This window comes from Mastigoproctus giganteus, chromosome 4 (genome assembly GCF_048544385.1).
Source record: "Mastigoproctus giganteus isolate SK-2022 chromosome 4, ASM4854438v1, whole genome shotgun sequence".
NCBI lineage: Eukaryota > Metazoa > Arthropoda > Arachnida > Uropygi > Thelyphonidae > Mastigoproctus > Mastigoproctus giganteus.
Window position 1 is genome coordinate 88,192,785 of NC_143578.1, and position 21,172 is coordinate 88,213,956.

The window sequence follows — 21,172 nt, forward strand, 5'->3', positions numbered from 1 at the left end:
TTATCAGACGGCACAGAAGCCTATGGCAGATATAAGCTAGTCTGTAATTAAGTCACAAAGGAGATTAGTTGTTGTTGTTGTTGTTGTATGTTTTACGGCACAACGGCAGCTATAGGCCATTATGCGCCAAGCAATGGTAAGAGGCAAAAGGCTTAAGGAGATTAGGCAAGCAAAGGCAGATTAAGAGAAATCTTTGGCAAAGGATGCTAAGAAAAACAGCAAGGATTTCTTTACTTATATAAACTCTAAAAGGAAGCGGGATGAATCAGATTGGTCCACTTGATATCAATGGTTCGACTGTTGATGATCCTGCTCAGATAGCAAACAAACTGAATCAGTATTCTGCATCTACATTCACACATGAGGAGTTATTAAGGAAGGAAAATGCCAGGTTATCAAATTGTTGCAGAGTGCTTAATGATTTTGTAATAACTGAGAGCAAAGTGGAGGAGAAATTGTTGAAGTTAAACATAAGAAAGGCACCTGGGGTAGATGAGATCTATCCAATTATATTAAAGGAGGCAGCAAAGGAACTGTGCAAACCCTTAGCCATAATTATGAGAGCACCCTTGGAGGCTCCCCACGGATTGGAGGTCATCAGGGGAGGACCCCACGGATTGGAGATGTGCAAATGTATCCCCAATTCACAAAGGGGGAATCAAATGGTGACACAAGTAATTACAGATCAGTTAGTTTAAATTCTGTTCTGGGTAAAATAATGGAGTCACTGGTTAAAATATGCATTGCAGGATCATCTAGGCAAGGCTACAGCAATAATTCAGACACAGCATGGGTTTGTTAAGGGAAAGTCTTGTCTGACAAATATGATTGGCTACTATGAGGTGGTTACAAAGGAACTGGATGCAAAAAATAATTTTGATATCATATACTTGGATTTCAGGAAAGCTTTTGACACTGTTGTGCATGGAAGATTACTGTACAAATTGGAGCAGAATGGTATTAAGGGTAAGTTGCTACTATGGATAAATGGTTGGTTGAGTGGGAGAAGACAGAGGGTGGTAATTACTGGATGCTGCTCTTTGTGGACTAATGTTATTAGTGGAGTTCCACAGGATTCGGTGTTGGGTCCACTGTTGTTTTGTATATCAGGCTTACTGTCAAAGTTTGCAGATGATACAAAGGTTGGCAGGGTTGTTAATGACAGTGTGCTACTGCACAACAGGATCTAGAAAATTTGGCCAGATGGGCTGAGAGGTTGCAACTGAAGTTTAACATTGACAAATGCATGTGGGTAGAAGTAACCCCAGAGGAACGTACTAACTGTGTGGTACTACGTTTAGGGTGGTAGAAAATGAAAAAGACCTGGGAGTAATTGTGCTGTTAGATATGAAGTTTTCTGAGCAATGCAGACTAGGCTGCAAGAGCTGGTCATGGGGTTTTGTCAATGATATATAGGAATTTTTCTAGCAGGGAAAAGGAGGTGATTATCCCTTTGTATAAGGCAATAGTCACGCCATGCCTTGAGTACTGCATACAGGTCTGGAGGCCTCATATTAGGAAGGATGTAGATTTGCTTGAGTGTGTAGAGAGAAGGCAACAAGATTGGTGAGGGGAATGAAGGGATCCTCTTACTAAGAGAGGCTTAAGTTCTACAAATTGCAGTGGCTGGAGATTAGGAACCTGAAAGGTGATCTTATTGTGGTATATAAGACCTTGAATGGGTTGGGCACACTGAATTCTGATGGGATTCTTCCACTTGCTCAGATTACGAACTTATGGGGGCATAAATTCAAATTGAGAAAGACAGTTGTAGAATAGATGTGTGGAAATTTGCCTTTAGCCAGCAGTTGGTTAATTGCTCGAATAAACTTCCATCTGTCATTGTGGAAGTTGATAGCTTAAATTAATTCAAGGAGGAACTGAACAAACATTTGGAGGGAATGGTTGTGTGAATTTTTTTTTTTTTTTTGGCTGATGCTACATAAGTTCATGCACTTGCTTTCTTGCATCACATGCCTCTATTACTATTACTATCTGGAAATGAAAAATTCAGGCATAGTAAAGTTACCTGAATGATAACCTATAAAATCGCTTCAATTATGTTTCATTTAAAAAAAAAGATAATGAACAAAAAAGGAATACTCATTGGATATTTTCATCAATAGCCCAAAGGAATACTCTTGCATACAGGAATAAAAAAATTTAAGTAAAAGGCATTTAAATTTTTTTTTTTTTTTTTTTTTTTTTCCATGATTTACACAGAACACTTTCTTGTTAATTTGGCAGCCACAGGAAAGTGTTGTGCAACCATTGGAACATTTTTCAATTGTCTTCAGATAAAAGCAAAAAAGCAATCACTCTAGAGAATAAAACACATTGTGATATATTTTATTGAGAATGTGGACTCTGTGTCAATCTATTGGTGTTACAAGGTATGACACAATTTATATAGAAAGTTTATGAGATACAAGTTCTAGAATGGAAAGTGGCAATTGGGACTGAAGTTGTCTGTAGCTTTGGAGGCATTTAATATATGTTTGACTTATGAAAATATTAAAGAGCTATACAAACTCTAATAAAAAAAAAAAAAAACAGAAGCAATGAATATAGCCATAATAAATACTTGAGAAAAGTTTGTGATAATTGTTTGATCATTCATAAAAAAAAAATCAAATTTTATTATGCAGGTCTCATTTCCAAAACAATGCATGCAGTAGGCTCTCAGTTTAGCAGTCTTGGTTGGTTCCTTTAAAATAATAATAAAAGATATAATAAAAGCAATAAAGCGTAATAAAAAAATAAAGTTTATTAAAACTAATATCAATAAAGATTTATTTTTTAATGAAAATAAATGTCCGGGATGAAAACCCTTCTGATTTTCATTGCTGATGGAATGGGAAATCTAGAAATATGAGCCAAAACACCACTGCCCTCTGCTGCTGTTGATAAATTAGTAAAGGTTGGCTTCCTTGTCAATTACAATTATTAAATTGCAATGAGAGATGAGGACCATATATCATGATATATGTCATGACATATTCACAGCAAACTTTACCATAAGGGCTTTATACATATAGTAAAAAAAAAAAAAAATCATGAATTCAGTTTGGTGGCCCGTTGACTTTCTTTAATTAGCTTCTAAGACCAAAGTATGTTTCCTTATGGCATTGAATAGTGCATAGCTTCTAAGACCAAAGTATGTTTCCTTATGGCATTGAATAGTGCATAGTGCTGTTTCCAAACAGAATTCATAATAGCAAGTTGCAAACTCAGTTTTCAGATGCATTAAATTAACTTTTATTTAATTTAAATTTAAAATACAATTGTATTTACAAACCAGTATATCATTCAGTAGTGCTACTTGGAGAACAAGGTTTTTGCATGAAATTAAAGTTAATCATTTAAAAAAAAAAAAAATCCAGTTTTTGGATAGTCAGATTTTGGATGTTATACTTGCATCATTCACTTATTACATTCGTTCAACATAATCACTGCCCGTGTGCATAGCCTAGCTGGTTTCCCATCACAGTGATGCATTTTCACTACTTTGCTAAATGAAGGCTTCAAATGAGCAAGTGGCCAAAATCCTGTGAACTACCCTCCAGAAGAAATCTCTGACTTCACCCCACTCCCCCACTGTCATGTCATGTACTATTACTTTATTTGAATTATTTGTATTATTTGAGACTATGATTGCAGTTTTGAGGTCCAAAATTTCATGTATTTTGAAGATATGGTTTTAAAACAGCTATTTTTCATATTAGCCATTTGATGATTTGAAGGATAAATCTGAATAAATTAATTGCCTATAAGGCCTCTGTAGCATAAGTACAAAGGTAGATCCGTAGCTGAGTGATCAGGAGCGGGAGTGCAGTAGCACACGCTCTTTGAGTAGACCAGGGTTCAAGCCCCTGACTGCTGAATACGGTCGATCTGCCAACCCACACTGAACCAAAGTGGCAGATTATGGTCCATTTCCCTCAGCATGAATTTTTGAGGAGGCTTCCATCCTGCAGTGGGTTGATAATGGCTGCACTTTACTTTTACTGCATCAACTGTGATTGGATAGAGTTTGAGTAATGTGTATGCAGAAGGGGTGGAGGGGAACTGCAGAAGTCATGCTATGTTTCTAGGTGTGGTATCACAGTATTATCATATACTTCAGCAAAGCCAACTATAAAGTAATCCAAGACTACTTCAGTGATCAGAACATCTGTATCTCTTCCTGCTTCAAGCAAGTCCCATTAACATGGGTTGGCCACAAAGTTTCACCCTGGGCCTGATTTGCTGGCACATCATTCTAGATGAAAGGCTTCAGTAATGTACATTCCATTGCATATGCAAATGATTTGGTCCTTTTAATACATGGCAAATCTCATACCATCCTCAGGAAGAAATCCTTGGATATCCTGGCTGATCTTATAGCATGTGAAAGACCAAAAAGCTACCATAATACCCATTTTTTGTATTTTGAATGTCAGCTGCCCTCATGGGTATTATGGTACACCACTACCCACAAATACTTGAGCCTTATGTTTGACAAATAACTCTACTTTACAAAGCATGTACAGAATAAAACAGGCCTACGTGCTCTGGTAATGGTTGTGGACAGGTCCCACCATTACCTGAGGCGTACCTGGTTGGAATCGCTAAATATGCTCGGACACCGCTTTGAACAGGAACAGTGGTTGTCAAGTTAACCCCATCACAGAGTCAGTAATTCTATCCATAGACAAACGCTGGCCACGTCACCACCATACGTCACAGCCACAAACATCAACAAACAATTAACCAGGTGCCTCACGCACCATCCTGGCAGTGCATCTCTATTCCAACTGCCATTCAAGTATTTTAATCCAATGAAGGCTGCCACCCAGCCGAAAGCTAATTTATTTATTGTAGTTTTATTAATGCTCTGTGTAACAAAATAAAAATAAATTTTCGCAAAGCATGTACAGTATCTGAGAAATATGATCAGAAATTATTTTGCCCTGCTTGCCTGTAGAACAAGGCATGATTGGAGAATCAATTTAATTTACTCTGATATCTTTATCCTGGTAGCTATATACACTACCAACATGATGGCACCTCCGTAGCCAGGTGGGAAGGAGCAGCAGTGTGTAGCACACGCTTCTTGATTAGACCGGGGTTCGAGCCCGTCACCACCAAATACGGAGGATGCGGAAAGGTCAGGGAATGACCACCGCATATCCCGGAGCAATATGGCCTTAGTTGCTAATGCTCCTAATAACAAACATTCTCAGATTCTCAGTACCAACATGTGGTAAACATGTAGGCAGAAAAATCATCCATTCATTTAGATGATTGCAACACATTGTACTTCTTGCTACCACTACCATGTCATACAGTATCGACAAGTACAGATTCTTGTAGGGGGAACTGCCTCTAGAAACCTGGAGGTCATTTTTAGAAGATTTGGCTAATATCTCAGAAAAAATAAAACCTCAAGAATCTTAAGAATTCAAATCCAGCTGAACACAAGATGTCAGACATGAGAAGATAAGGATTTACAATAAACTTATGGAAGTACGGCAAACCTGGTGGACCATGAACAGGACTTATTCACACATATCATGGTGACATCAGTTATCTTTCTACACCAAGGTGGATTCTAATTCCTGTATTACAGAGTAGGATGAACTCACCCTGCAGATAAGAACCACAACACCTCCACCATTACTGTCTTGCTTATTATTTCTGAATACATTACACATAACATAGTGAAACTCATCACTCACTGTTATCCACATGACAAACTTGTCATGTGGATAATAGTGGATGATTTTTAGTCCTGTTATATTAAATTAATTGGCCTGACCAGGTTAATATTACGTTAATTGTCAAACTAAATCATTGACAACACTCTTGAATATTCCTGCAGTTTAGACTAAATGTTCTTGTGTTGTTTACTATCCTCACTTTACAAATTGAAAACAATCAAATTCTGACTGTTTCCAATCAGAAAATATTGGATCTAATTGTGTCAAGGCAGATATAAAATCAGTATGCTAAGAGTTCTCTGGTGATAATGTGTAGTTTATATCTAGATTCTTTTTTTATGAAAACCCGAAACAAAAGGTATTAGAACCTATATAGTTTAATACTGTGCATGGATTGAAGGTTGAAAAGTTGAAAGAAGGCACTTGCTGATAATAAACTTAAATTTCTGTAGTTTAATTTTCAGGAAATATGTGTGGAGGGATTTTTCTCTAGAAAACAGAAGTTGAAGGAATGAATGAGGAAGAAGAAAAGTTGCTCTGTGAGTTTGAAGTTGGACAGCAAAAGGATGCTAACAGATTGCAGCACATGTTCGGACTGGTTTGGAAAAGGGGGGGATTATAGAAACCAATTAAAAAGAAGAGTGCCCATGGAAGTACCTATAGAAAATGCATGTAGCAGAAACAACGTTTATGAGACTGAGAGTGGAGAGACTTTGTAAGAGATGGATCATTAATTAATCTAACTGCCCTCTTTTGAATGAAGTCTAGAAGACTAAGAGAGGTTAGCGACACTGCACCAGATGTGGGAACAATAATCCATGCTGAGGGCCGATTTTAGATTTGTACACAGTGAGAAGTTGTTTGGAAGAAAAATGACACAGAGAGCGAAAGAGAAACTCAGTTTTTTAGATGCAAAGGAAGCAATATTTGTGATATACTCATGCTAAGAGAGAGAGATTAGAAGTCAGGGTAATCCCAAATAGAGACATATGAACTTTCCTAGAAATCAGAGTGTCATTGAAGATAAGCATAGGAACAGAAGAATTATTTTTTTCAAGGTACAAAACAGGACTGAGTTTTAGAAGGATTGACATTAAATAAGTCACTTTGCCCCATTGGAGAATTACCTGGAGATCAGCATTTAAGGAATTGATAGTAAATATTCAAGAAGTTGAAGCAGGGCATGGTTTCTCAAACTGGCAGGTGAATTCAAACATCAACAAAACTGTAGATAGGATTTTAAGTCAGTGGAAGAAGGTAATTTACGTACAAGAGGAAAGAGCAGAACTGTGGGGAACACCAAAATTAGTTTGTTTGTTTTGTTTTTTTTGGTTTTTAGGAGCATTAGCAACTAAGGCCATATTGCTCCGGGAAATGAGGTGGTCATTCCCTGACCTTTCCTCATCCTCCGTATTTGGTGGTGACGGGCTCGAACCCCGGTCTAATCAAGAAGCGTGCGCTACGCACTGCTGCTCCTTCCCACCTGGCTACGGAGGCGCCACCAAAATTAGTGGAAAAGTTAGAAGACAGGCAGCTGTCTACCATCACCCACAGTGAGCAGTCTGTTTTCTGTAATTAGGTATCGAGCAAAAAATTGGATATGTAATTATAGTAAACATTTGGCAATCCATAAGATGGAATCTTGTTTAGAAGACATTTATGCCAAACATGATCAAAAGCCTTTGAACTGTCAAGAGGAACTGCTTGAGTTTCACCAAACTTTTCTATTGAATTTGTCCATAGATGGGTAACATAAGATAATATATCACCAGTGGATTGACACCAATGGAATCCTTATTCATGATCATTGATCAGAAGGAATATTTCTAGATTGTTTAAGAGCTGGCAGTTAATGGATTTCTCCATTACTTTAGAAGGAGTAGAAATAAGTGTAATGGGATGGTAATTGGATGGAAGGGATTTTTCACCTTTTTTTTTAGGAACTGAATTAAGTGAGGCTTGGCAAATTTTCAACCAAAGGAAAAACACCAGTGGAATAAGAAAATGTAAAAAGACAACACAGAAGAGGAGTAAGCTTAGTAGCACAGGTTTTGAGAACAAGCGGAGAAACACAATCAGGACCTGGAGGTTTCTTGGCATCAAAATTCTTCTGGCATCCTTTTGATGGAATTGGCTGCATTGAGTGAAGTGCACCAGGAATGACAGAAGGTGTTTTCTAACAATGTCAATACAAGAGTTAGAAGAAAATTAGGATGCAAGCAGATCACCTTTATCTTTAGCTGAGGTGTCAATGGAACTATCAGGTTTTAACAGAGGCGGGAGTGCAGATGTTTAAATGTTGTGGTTAGTAACTTTGGCAAGAGACTAAAATGCTTACCTGCCATTTGGAAAAGAAGCAAGCTTTCTGCTCTTAGCCTATTCAAAATCTAGTTTGGACTGATTAATAACTGCTTCGTAATTGTTGCGAGCTTTGGTGTAGGCAGAAAATAAACATGGAGATTTGGATGCAAGCCAATTGCAATATGCAACATTCTTATCTTATTAGAAAACCAAAGTTTAACTAAAGGGCGACATTTTATGGTGGAGTCTAGAATAAACGATATCATCCCACCACTACAAAAATAACTGTGCTGACATAGTCTAAGCAAACATCAGAAAATTTAAAATGTTAATTCAATCAAGGAAAAGAAGAATAGAAACCTTGCAGGTCATCCCATTTTGCATTCTTATAATGCCAAACTACACAAGGCTGGGAATGGACATGAAAGAAAGTCTCCATTGGAGAAGTGACCATCTCCAAGTTGTCATCTGAGGTGCACAGGACCGCTCACCTTGACTGTGTAGTGGAAGGGTTGTTTGTGCGAAAAAGATCAAAAATGTTAGCTGTGTGGTTACGATTGTCAGGGGTATTCAGCTTGGTAAATGAGCAATCTGTGAAAGATCATTAGTAATTGTAAAAGCCTCAGCATGACTAGCAAATGGAAGCTAGCTGGAGTTGCAACAATTAAAATCACCAAGGAAAATTACCTCATGTTAGGAAAGTTGAACTGGAGAAAGTTATGTTTCAAAGAAGGGAAGCCAGAGGAGATTCTAAATCATTAGGTCTCTGACAGGGAATATCAGAGTGGACATATTCACAAGTGCCATGTTTGAAGCAAAAGGAATCATACCATGAATAATTAGAACTGAGATGAGCAATGGTTGAATCAACTCTTAATTAGGATTCTGATAGAAAAGTAATTGGCAGATTGTAAGTGGAAATGGGCATCATTGAGATTGGAACTGTGTATGTTTGTGAAATGAACAAGAAATTGTTTGGGAGGTTTAGATCTTTTTGCATTTGACTATTTGTGATGTATTCAATTGACTATTTGTGATGTATTCAATAATAATAAAATGTGGGGAGTACATTTTGTAGGAAGTAATAACATTTTTGGATATGACATGCACACAGCAAGAAGATAGCTAGCATCTTGACATAAGAATGGCTTTGACCATGCCCCCTGAATACACACTATTTGGATTCCCTCCATCACTATCTGGTAGATTAGAGGCAGCAAGATTACACAATAGCCAGTCCAGATCCTGATCTACATGCCTCTTAAAGAGTTACCAATATGTTCTGACCAGTGGATCACGTAGTGGGCAGCCTGTGAACACTGTTTTAGAGCTGTACCTCAAAATGTAAGGAAGATTGAATCTCACCATGATGCCCATCATAACCTTACTTCAATCATACTGCATTATGGAAGAGGTGAGTATTTGCCAGACCTTTGCACTAGAGACTAGATATGAGTTTCATCACTTCGAGCCTCCAGTAAGCAAAGTGGTGGTATTGCACCAGTTGATGAGAGTCATTTACTACCTTGTATTGCTTAGTAAAACAGAGGGATGGTATTACTCTGTGTGGTGTGGACATCACACCTTTACCCTTGCTTATGTTGGTTATACCTGAAATATGACACCTAGCTTAGTGGAGGTGATTACCCCTGGTAGTCACCTTCACTATGCTAGGTGTCATATTTCAGGAATTACCGTTGTTGCCTAGCAACTCGACTTCATCAAAATTCGGTTCAATTAACTGAAGTGTGCCATCGGGTGGGGTGGTCTAATGATTGTGGGTAATTATGATAAAAATCTTTTTAGGCAACTTGAATTGGAAAACAAAGGTGAATGCCTCATTATGGATGACTTTAATTTGCCTTTTATTATTTTAAATTTGTTGACAAGCAGTACATTGAGCAGGATAAATTTTTTGAACCCCTTAGGCAATTTCCTTAATTTCATTAAGTCAGAGAAAGTAAAAGAGGCCCAAATATCCTTGACTTAGTAATCCCTAAGGATCCAAATATTATCAAAAGCTGGCAGTGTTGGCATCATTAGAGGTAGTGTGTTGCATCAGTTTTTCTTGTTTTATTCTTTCTTCACATTTATCTTAATAATTTCCACGATGTTGTGAAACGAGTATTGTACAAGGAAAGTTTTGTGGTCAGAAGCAAAGGTTTGGTTGGTTGATTGAATTTTATTGGCACATTAGCTTCTAAGGCTATAATGCGCCAAGACCACCAGAAGCAAAGGAGAGGATTTCAGTTTTAAAAGGGGGAACATAGATGGTGATTAAGGGACCTCTTGCATCCTATCAAGTGGGTGGGAATTTCAGGTCACTGGTTATGAATGATCTGTGGGAAATGTTGGAAGTTTAGGACAGCTACAGATGATCATATTATCATGTGACTTTTCCTCATATGAGAACTATAAACAGATGCATAACAATACTATGGATTGAGTAAGAAGAGCAAAAAAAAAAAAGAGTATGAAAATCACTGGTGAAAAGAACTTAGAATAAGGACAGTGGAGTTTTTCTCATATGTTAATGTGAAAAAGAAGACAATCATATTGTTCTTGAAATGGTGAAACCATAGACAACCAGCTAGATTTTAGAGAGAGAGAGAGAGATTCCTGTAGTGAAGGGTAGGTGCATTCAGTTTTATTAGCAAAGTGGTGCTTTTGAGAAGTACACAAAATCATCGGGATTGCATCGAGATCATCACTAGACTTGGGGACAGGCAGTATTATTTTGTGTTGTATTAAGGATATAATACAGAAACATCTTGATAATAATGAAGTACTAAATGATCACAGCATGGGTTTGTGAAGGGGAAGGCTTGTCTAGCAGATCTGCTTCATTATTATTATTAATGGTAAAAAGGTAAACTGCAGCCATTATCAACCTGCTGCAGGATGAAAGCCTCCTGAACAGTTTTTGCTGAGGGAAATTCATGCCGAGGGAAATTATTATTATAATAAAGTCATAAAGCATAGATGCAACAAACAATTTCAGTATTGTATATTTATATTTTAGTAAAGCTTTTGTAGTGTTGTTAGAGAGGCTGCTATGAGAGGCTGCAATACAAACTGTAGTGTGCCAGGATTACTGAGAATATCCTTGAATTATTTTCACTCAGCCTTCCAGAGACTGGCTGAAGGAAATGTGGCAAAGGATGGTATTTAATGAGCATTCTTCAGGGTAATGTGATGAACAGAGTTCAAGGGTTCAGTGTTATGGTCACCTCTTGTTTCTGATTTGCATGAGTAATATTGATGAGGGGAAAAGCTCTAAAAGTTTGCTGATGATTTAAAGTTATGTTGAATGGTAAATAACTGAGGTCAGACTGTGCTACTTCAGAATTACATAGATTAGTTACGGATATTTGAAAGATGGCAACTGAAGCTTAATCCTGCTAAATGTAAGGTTTTTCATTTGGGAAAAATAAATGTAGGGGTGACTTTCAGACTTAGGAGCTATGGAATTAAAAGGGTTTTTTTTCTAGGATGAGTAAGAATTTGCATCTATGATACAAGTTAACATGAAGTTTTTTTGGCACTGTAAGCATGTGGTCAGAAAGACAAAGAGTATACTAGCAATGATCTGTAAGACATTTTCTAGCAGAGAGAGAGAGAGAGAGAGAGAGAGAGAGAGAGAGAGAGAGAGAGAGAGAAAATTATTCTTGTTATTATTCTTGTTTATAAAAAAGATGGTGAAATCACATTTGGAATACTGCATTCAGTTCTGGGGACCTCTCCTAATAAAAAGGACATAGAAGTGCTAGAGATTGCCTAAAGAGGGTCCTAAGAGTTGTCCATATGAAGAACTTTTCACTCTGTACCTTCCAGACATCGTCACCACCAAATACGGAGGATGCGGAAAGGTCAGGGAATGACCACCGCATATTCCCGGAGTAATATGGCCTTAGTTGCTAATGCTCCTAAAAACCAAACAACGAATGAACGAACGAACCTTCCAGACATCTCGGAAAATATGGACTGGAAAGCATGAAGACTAGGCACCTAAGAGATGATCTGTTGGAGGTGTTGAAGACTCTTAAAAGAATAAATGAGAGGCATATTTTTGCACTGACAGATTAAACTAGAACAAGGGGGCACCATTATAAAATTTATAGAAGCAGCAATCTTATGAAGTTCAGCTTCAGGTAGTGTGTTGTTGATCATTGGAATAAGTTGTCTTATAAGGTATTTGAGGTAGAGAGTATGACAAAATTCAAGGTGGAACTGGATAGTTACTTTTCAGAAATTGGCAATCTGTGATACACATTTTTTTTTTTGTTTTTGTTTTTTTTGTTAATGCAAAATAAATTTGCTTTCATGTATAATTTAGCCCTATTAATACTAATACTAGTACCCCCTTTGAAGTTACCTAAGGTTTGTTGCCCAACCATTAGCTTCCTGTTGAAATATCACTGTCTCGATACATCTTTTGATTATCAGAAGACTCTTTGGTTTTTCAATCCTCATACAAGCTTTTTGATATGTGTGCAAGCATTACTTTAATCCCTATCATCAGATAAATATGTGTGTATTGCCCTGGCCCTCCATAACCAGCAGTTTCCCTGAACCTTTAAGATCTCCTCAATCAAATTAATGAAAGTCCCATTCACCACTTTTGTTCAATTGTATTCAGTTCTCACAGAATGGGTTCCATATTCCAACTAACTTGTGACATTTTTTAAACATGGTCCTGTATTTATCCAACAAATTGTCATTTTATAATTCAATTAATGGTATTAGTTCCCACATGAATAATAATGCTCTCTTTATCCCCTTACTTTGTTGCTTCCTCTACATTAAAACCTAACCTGTTAGTAATCATCAGTTTTAGCTCCTGACAGATACTCTGGTTCCATTCCATCTATCCTTATTACAAAAAATTACGAAATTGCAAAAAAATGTACAAAATTATATATATATATATATATATATATATATATATATATAAAAATGTTTCCCATTTTCCTGATAAAAAAATAGTCCTTATGAACCAGCACTGCATTTGATCATTCTCCCCTGAGGTCTGAATTTGAATTACATATACCTGGCAAGGCATTACATAAATGAAGCCCTGATGAGTTCTAATTTTATTTGTGTCTATTTCTCAAACTAAAAATGATCATTTCTTCAGTGATCCTCATTTAGAAATGGATCAAGTTTTAGATTGATATTGCTCCTTGCATTTGACACATAGAATACAAACATCTGAACCAAGAAACTGTACTTTGGCTGGAAATATTCTCTGTAGTTATGATGATGTTGGCACTACATTCCACTATCCTGCAGTTTGATGAATCATGCTCTGCAGAAACATCCAACAGCAATTGTTTAAATGCCAATTTCCAAGTAATTTTAAGGGAGGGTGGGATTTAATTAATTTAGTTAACATTTCAGAATGAATTTTCTTTTATTGGTCATTACTGTATGTGAAGTGTAAAATTTATGTAAAAAGTATTATAAGAACACCACTACATAATTTAATTAAATATGTTTGGTGCCTTTGGTATTAATATTAGTAAAAAAATAGTTTTTTACTAATATTAATATCTTTTAATATTAATATTATTTGTTGTTATATCTGTAACTTTTGTTATTACTGTATATCTGAATTGAAGTAACAATTTGCTTAAAAATACACACTACACTGTATTGTATACAAATAATTACTAGTTTAATACATTTAACAAATTACATTAAAGGACATATGGTCAAAACTGATAAAACAACAACAATAATAATAATAATAATAGTGGTATATACCATTAAATTTTCATTCTAATGGCAAAATCAAATTTATTGAACTATTAAGTTATGTACGTATAATCCAATGTAGTGGGTTTTTTTTCTGCAATTTCTGTAAACATTTATATGCTTTGTTTTCGATTAGAAGTTATTCTGTGGAAATTCATACTTATATTGTAGTATAGAAAATGAACTTGAATGGATAATTGGTTTGTGCACAGAAAGTGAAAATACCCAGTGAAAATTTATTCTCAGTACAGAGAATCTTAAATAGATAATTTTTTTTAAAATTGGAATTATTTTTAAGGGAAACAGTTTAGATATACAAAAATTCATTTGTCTTAGCCAACATACACCGATGAGGCAAAACATTATGATCAGTGAGTCGTTATGCAAATCGAAGCAACTGCAGGTGAACTACTGCACATGCGTGGGTCGGGACATGGTATAAAAAACACCTAATACTGAGCTCCATTAATCAATGTTACTCTTGTTCTTCAGGTGGGAAAGGCAGCAGACTTAAGCGAGTTTGAAAAAGGCAAAATTGTGATGGCTAGACGATTGGGTCAGAGCATATCTGAAATGGCACGGCTTGTGGGATTGAAAGTAGTCTGAGGAGGGGAAACCCACGAAACACTGGTGAGGTGTTGGACGACCACGGCTCATCGATGCTTGAGGTGAGCAAAGGCACTCCCTGATGGTACGTCGCAACAGAAGGACAACTGTGGCGCAACTTGCCAGTGATTGGAATGCTGGTGACGGGAGTACTGTGCATCACAACACAACAGTACATTGAACCCTACTGAAAATGGGGCTGCATAGCCGTAAGCCGCTCCGAGTGCCCATGCTAACCACGGTTCACCAGCAACAGCACCTACAATGGGCACGCGAACATCGAAACTGGACCTTAAGTAATTGTCTGATCCGATGAATCATGTTTCCTGTTGCACCATGTGGTTGGCTGGGTATGTGTATGTGTACGTCATTTACCTGGGGAAGTGATGGCACCTGGATGCACCTTGGGACAAAAACAGGCTTGTGGTGGTGGTCTCATGCTTTGGGCGATGTTCTGCTGGGATACCCTGGGTCTGGTCATCCATGTGCTGGCCACTCTGACGTCTACCACCTACCTAAACATCATTGCTGACCAGGTACACCCTTTCATGGCAATGGTCGTTGCCATGAAAGGGTGTACCTGGTCAGCAGGATAATGTGCCATGCCACACTGCCCGAATTGTTCGAGACTGGTTCGTGGAACATGAGGAAGACTTCTAGGTATTGCCCTGGCCTCCAAATTCCCCACAAATCAATCCCATCAAGCATCTGTGGTTTGTGTTGGAACAGCAACTCTGATCTGCGGCATCTCAACCATGGACCTTACAGGAGTTAAAGGATCTGCTGGTTACATGTTGGTACCAGATACCACAAGACACATTTAGAAATTTTATAGTATCCATGCCTCGCCGGATATGAGATGTTTTGGCCGCATGTGGAGGACCAACATCATGTTAGGTTGGTAGTCGTAATGTTTTGACTCATCAGTATATATAGGAATCCTTCCCAATGTAGGTTTGCTAACTGCAGATTTAGGATAACAAGGTTTTATGTTTGTTTACTAAAATTTTACATTACATTGACATAGTTATACACAGAACATGGTTTCACCATTTTTATATCCCAACAGATTACATGGATGCTAGCTGGTAATGCCAGATTTAGGTTGTTTGGACATATTATTTTTAGGAGCTCCAAAAATAAGGGTTGCAGAGACCCTGGACCAATTTTAATTGCACTGTTCTTGGTCTACATGACCTTGTGGGCATTTTGAATCCCATCAAGTTAAGGGAACTTATGAAAATGAGAAATGAAAATAATTACTTACCTTATGCACAAATTATTGACCTAGGTCCAGATCACCTGAGCTCTATAAAAAGTCATTCTATATATCAGTGGCCTATGAAAAATCACCTATATATCAGTGATTACCAGTTGAACTGCAATCTAAGAATTGGTAGCCTATGATATATAAAGTGCTTGTGTAGCCCCTTCGCTCTCTCTCTCTCTCTCTCTCTCTCTCTCTCTTTTTCATGTTTTTGATTTCTAGGATTTATTTCTGGACTTGTTTTCATAATGATGCTAAGATTGCTATATTTGTCAGACAGGAATATTAATTAATATTTATTTTACCCTTTATTATCTTCTCTAAACATTCATTTAGCATGGAAAATGAATGTGGATGTATGCATATCTGATTCACCTTCTTAACTTCTTTTGCTTAATTGAATTATCAATGTAATCATTTTTTTTGTTTTATTGCAAAATAAAATTACTGTGTATTTTTTTATATATTTTTTATTGGCATAATTATTATTATTTTTTCTCCCCCTTCCCCCCCTTTTCTTAGGACCTTAGTCTTTCTAATTGTAAAATGCCAAATGTGTGTGGTACTTTTTGGGAACATATCCTCTGTGGTTAGCAAGGGTTTCTGCACACTCAGGAGATCTGATCTTAGATTTTTCATAATTCTGTAGTTTAAGTTAGTGCCACGAAGAGCAGAATGCATATTATTAGTCATGCAGGCAAACTGATGCAAACCTGACAATAAAATAACTGTCAGACTTTTTTTTTTTTTACCGCTATTGTGTTCAGTTGAAATTGCATACAATCAGTGAAAGAGTTGATAAAAGTATTTCACCTGGGACATTTGTAGCCTCTTTAATTAGAAGTTATTTCAATTCAGTTTTCCTCTGCATAATGTCTGAACATTATTCCCTTCCAATAACTAAAAATCTGATCTGGTTAGGTCCAGAAATCATGGAAAAGTGACCATTAGTGTGATATTCAGTTAGTATCTCCTTTTGGCCAGTGTACAGTAGAGCACTGATTTATATGAAGATGACCATTCATGTTAAAGTTTCTCTTTTAGACAGGTATGACCTTAGTTATTAACAGCCAATGGCACTACACTGTCATTGGCATGTTTGTGATCATTACACTCTTTCTCCAAAAGTATGGACCAAGGAGGAAATGATCAGTAAACCTCCATTAAATTGTCACTTCATGAAGGAGTATTTTATGAATGTAATGTGCATATGTTCACACTACCCACCAGAGTGATGCTTTCTGCAAGGTGTTGTGTCATACTTCATCCTCTTCCAACTTGACAAGAAATTGTAGTTCAAAGTTAGTCTGCATGCTGATTCATCTATTTGAAGAGCTTGAACCCTGGAGATTTTATACAGAAACGTGCAGAGTGTTTTATGAAGAACCTTCCATACTGTGGATATAGGCACCTCCAACATTCATTGGTGGTATCCTTTAGATTTCTGTTATTATCTGTTCTACTACAGCAGAGATCAGAAATAGTTTCTGTACTGGTAAAAGGATATCCTTTACATGGTTTGTTGCTGTGCGGCTTCAGATTCCTTGCTCAAATTGCTCACATCTTTATTAGTACATGGGCACAACAGAGATAATTCACATTCTCTTAGTGCAGCTTCAATATGCAACCTTGCACATACCAATGTTTTGCCTACCACAGTGCACCTGTCAGTACCATTGTAGATGAATAATTGCTGCTTTTCTCTCTGCAGACATAAATATTTATATGTACCTGTTGTCACAAACTTAAAATTTGAAAATTAATATAATTTATGTTAAACCCTTGCTTAATATAATGATATTCCACAACTTCAACTTTTGCCAGTTAAGTACCAGTGATATTTATTTGTAGTGGTATATATATACAGGGTGTTTCAGTTAAACGTTTCAGAACTTCTAAGAGGGGTAGGGTACATCCTGACAACTCGAAATCATATAGCAATGTGGGGTCGGAAATGCTTTCCTGAAGCGGTGTTGTACACAGAAGCACCATAAAGAAAAGAGACCGTAAGTGAGAAATTGTTTTAATAATACATGAAAAGAAGCAAAAGGTACATGGATTAAAGTAAGTGTTCGAAGTTTCTTCCACGGGCTACAATGCACGCCTCACATCTCCGACGCATGGACATCCGAACATTCTGGAATACTCTAGGCGAATTTCGAATTTCTTCGGCAGCTACTGCGATTCTTGCAACCAGCTCCTCAGCATTGCCAACAGGTGTGTCATAAACTAGCGATTTCATATGACCCCAGAAATAAAAATCAAGACATGATAGGTCGGGTGACCGAGCAGGCCAACGCACGGGACCACCACGTCCGATCCACTGTTGATCAAATGTGACATCCAGGTAGTTACGAACATCTCCGCTATAATTGGCAGGGGCTCCATCGTGTTGGAACCACATTGTCTGTTGCGTCGATGCAGAAATCTGTTCATCTATCAAAAGTTGTGGCAATACTTGCTGCAGAAAGATCAAGTAGATAGGTCCGGTTAGACGACACGGTAACAGGTAAGGTCCGATGAGGTGATCTTGCAGGCCAACGCACGGGACGTGGTGGTCCCGTGCGTTGGCCTGCTCGGTCACCCGACCTATCATGTCTTGATTTTTATTTCTGGGGTCATATGAAATCGCTAGTTTATGACACCCCTGTTGACAATGCTGAGGAGCTGGTTGCAAGAATCGCAGTAGCTGCCGAAGAAATTCGAAATTCGCCTGGAGTATTCCAGAATGTTCGGATGTCCATGCGTCGGAGATGTGAGGCGTGCATTGTAGCCCGTGGAAGAAACTTCGAACACTTACTTTAATCCATGTACCTTTTGCTTCTTTTCATGTATTATTAAAACGATTTCTCACTTACGGTCTCTTTTCTTTATGGTGCCTCTGTGTACAACACCGCTTCAGGTAAGCATTTCCGACCCCACATTGCTATATGATTTCGAGTTGTCAGGATGTACCCTACCCCTCTTAGAAGTTCTGAAACGTTTAACTGAAACACCCTGTATATATATATATATATCTTTGAAAGATATATAAGGCACCAAACCCTGAAAGTTATTTTGTAATCACTCGGGACATCTTATTTAAAAATTATGTCAGCAGTCTGCCAAAGATATTTACTGTTTTTTTTTTTTTTGTTTTTTTTAACTTGCTAGTGGATGGATGGTGTTGTTGCCATTATATTTCGAGAGTTTGCATTTTCACCTAGTACAGACAGAAAATGGGTTGTATTCGATGGACCTGTGGATACCTTGTGGATTGAGAGCATGAACACTGTTTTGGATGATAACAAAAAGGTTTGTATTCCTGACAATTTCAGTATAACTATTTTTTTTTATTTTTAATATCTGAAGAAGCAAGCACAGATTTATAAATTTGTGGTCATTAGAAAATATCAAAAATGAACCCCCTATGTGGGGTTCATTTTTGAACTGGTGGGGGCTGGCGATGTGAAATGGTAGAAATTTTTCAAATAACGATTATTGAAATACAAATTAAGGCTATTTTTTACTTTAAAAAAAAGTGATGTGGTGCTAAAATGGAAAAAAATTACATGTTTTCTGGACATTGAGAGAGAGAGAGAGAGAGAGAGAGAGAGAGAGAGAGAGAGAGAGAGAGAGAGAGATTAAATGTTCTAATTAACATAACAGAATATGGGTTATTTGTCTGTTAAGTTTTAGCCCTGTTAATAAGAATATTAAAATCAGATATCTTTGGTTATAAAGAGAAATAGGCATATCTTTATGATGTGAATGTTAAAAGATATTAAACTGAAAAGCAGTTAAATATGGTTAAACTCTCTAAACAGAAACAACTGAAACAGACTGCATATAAATTTTGCTATTAATCAGAACTGCTTGGCAAATCTAAACATAATGTAAAATATGCAAAATAAACTTTTCTGTTTCATTCAAATAAAGAAAGACAGAAATTAAAATAATAAAATTATAATGCTACTTAAATAACTAAATACACTCAAAAATAGATAAATAAACTGATTTAATGAACTAAATAAGAATATAAGTAATCATATTGAAGAACATTAAATGGAAGGCTAAACCATTAAATTATCAAAATTAATCAAAACTTAAATTAAACACTATGATAAACTATTGATTTATCAGAATAAACCAGGTATATAAACCTTTTAACAGGTATGAAAATTGCTGCTGACTGTTATACTCAGATTAAACTTATCAGGTGCTGACAATACCAACATCTATGATACAAATTTCTTTATAGATGGGCTATGTATATTAGGTTGATAATAATTGATGTTAAAAAGCACAGCCAAGCACCAGTACAATGATAGTTTGAAGTGAACAGTGTGGTTAGCCTGCCATTTCCAGCCCAAAGCTGAGGTGTGAATACAATTCAAAGTGACCGTAAGCATTCCAGTTCAAGTAGAGAACTAGCTGCAACCAGTGGCTAGGAGGAGTGGAAAAAGATTCCAGTGTTTATATTCTAAAGCCTTTATAACACATAACCCAGAGTGTTTTTGATGCAATTCAAATGCTTAGAAGTTATACTCAATATGAATTTTGATTTTTTTTTTTTTTTTTTTCATTTGTGTGCTAGTACATTCTGGAGGATAGTTTACAGGCAGGTTTATATGCAGTAGATCACATAAATCTTGTTTATAAATTAGCAGATTTTAAGAAATATGCTAATTTATATCTTTTGGATCTACTTGCCATTGACAAGTACATTTTATTGCAGTTGCTGAGATGTACAGTGGTAGACAAAAAAACTGCATCACTTGTGAATTTGGCAAATAATGTGTTTGCGCTGCATTGTGGGTTGCAGAAATGTTCAAAATGCATTTGTTAGATGGCATATATATCTCTGTGAATGAAATCCAATAAAAAGACTCCACCTGATATACCTAATTGCCATAAATATCTTCCCAAAGGGTAAAATGCATAATTAATGGAAATATGAGAAATCATGCAAATGGCAATCATGACAAACAAAAATACATATTATTGCATTTATGTGTACAAACTGAAATGACAAGTTAACATAATAGTATTATGTACTGTAAATCAGCAAAATAAGTCCTCAGTGGTGCCTCCGTAGCCAGGTGGGAAGGAGCAGCAGTGCGTAGCACACGCTTCTTGATTAGACTGGGATTTGAGCTCATCACCACCAAATACGGAGGATGTGGAAAGGTCATGGGATGACTACCGCATATTCCTGGAGCAATATGGCCTTAGTTGCTAATGCTCCTAAAAACCAAATAACAAACAAACAAGTCCTCAGTATTTTGTTGTTCCTCCTCGAGCTGCAATTACAGCTGTGCAGTGATATGGCATAGAGTTAATCAACTTGTGAATATACGGTTGCCAATTTTTGTGGACCACAATGCTCTCCTGCAGCTGAATCTTACTTATTGGAGTCTTCTGAGCAATTTTAGACAACAATTTTCAATAGGGACTGTTGCCGGGCTAGTCCAACACTGTAATGTCAGCATTTCTGAGATATGACTGCACCTTAAGGGAGAAATACGAGGAAAAACATTGATGTAAGTATGTTTTAAGC

At 36.9% G+C, this 21,172-nt stretch overlaps 1 protein-coding gene across 1 annotated transcript in view; it reads left to right on the forward strand.

The window, feature by feature from the left end:
• Window positions 1-21,172, forward strand: part of LOC150086891 (dynein axonemal heavy chain 7-like) — a 1,233,418-nt gene that overhangs the window by 344,438 nt on the left and 867,808 nt on the right. Inside the window, exon 21 of the mRNA XM_090372313.1 lies at window positions 18,787-18,927. Within this exon, the coding sequence (XP_090228439.1) occupies window positions 18,787-18,927 (141 nt within the window). The remainder of the gene's footprint in view (window positions 1-18,786; window positions 18,928-21,172) is intronic.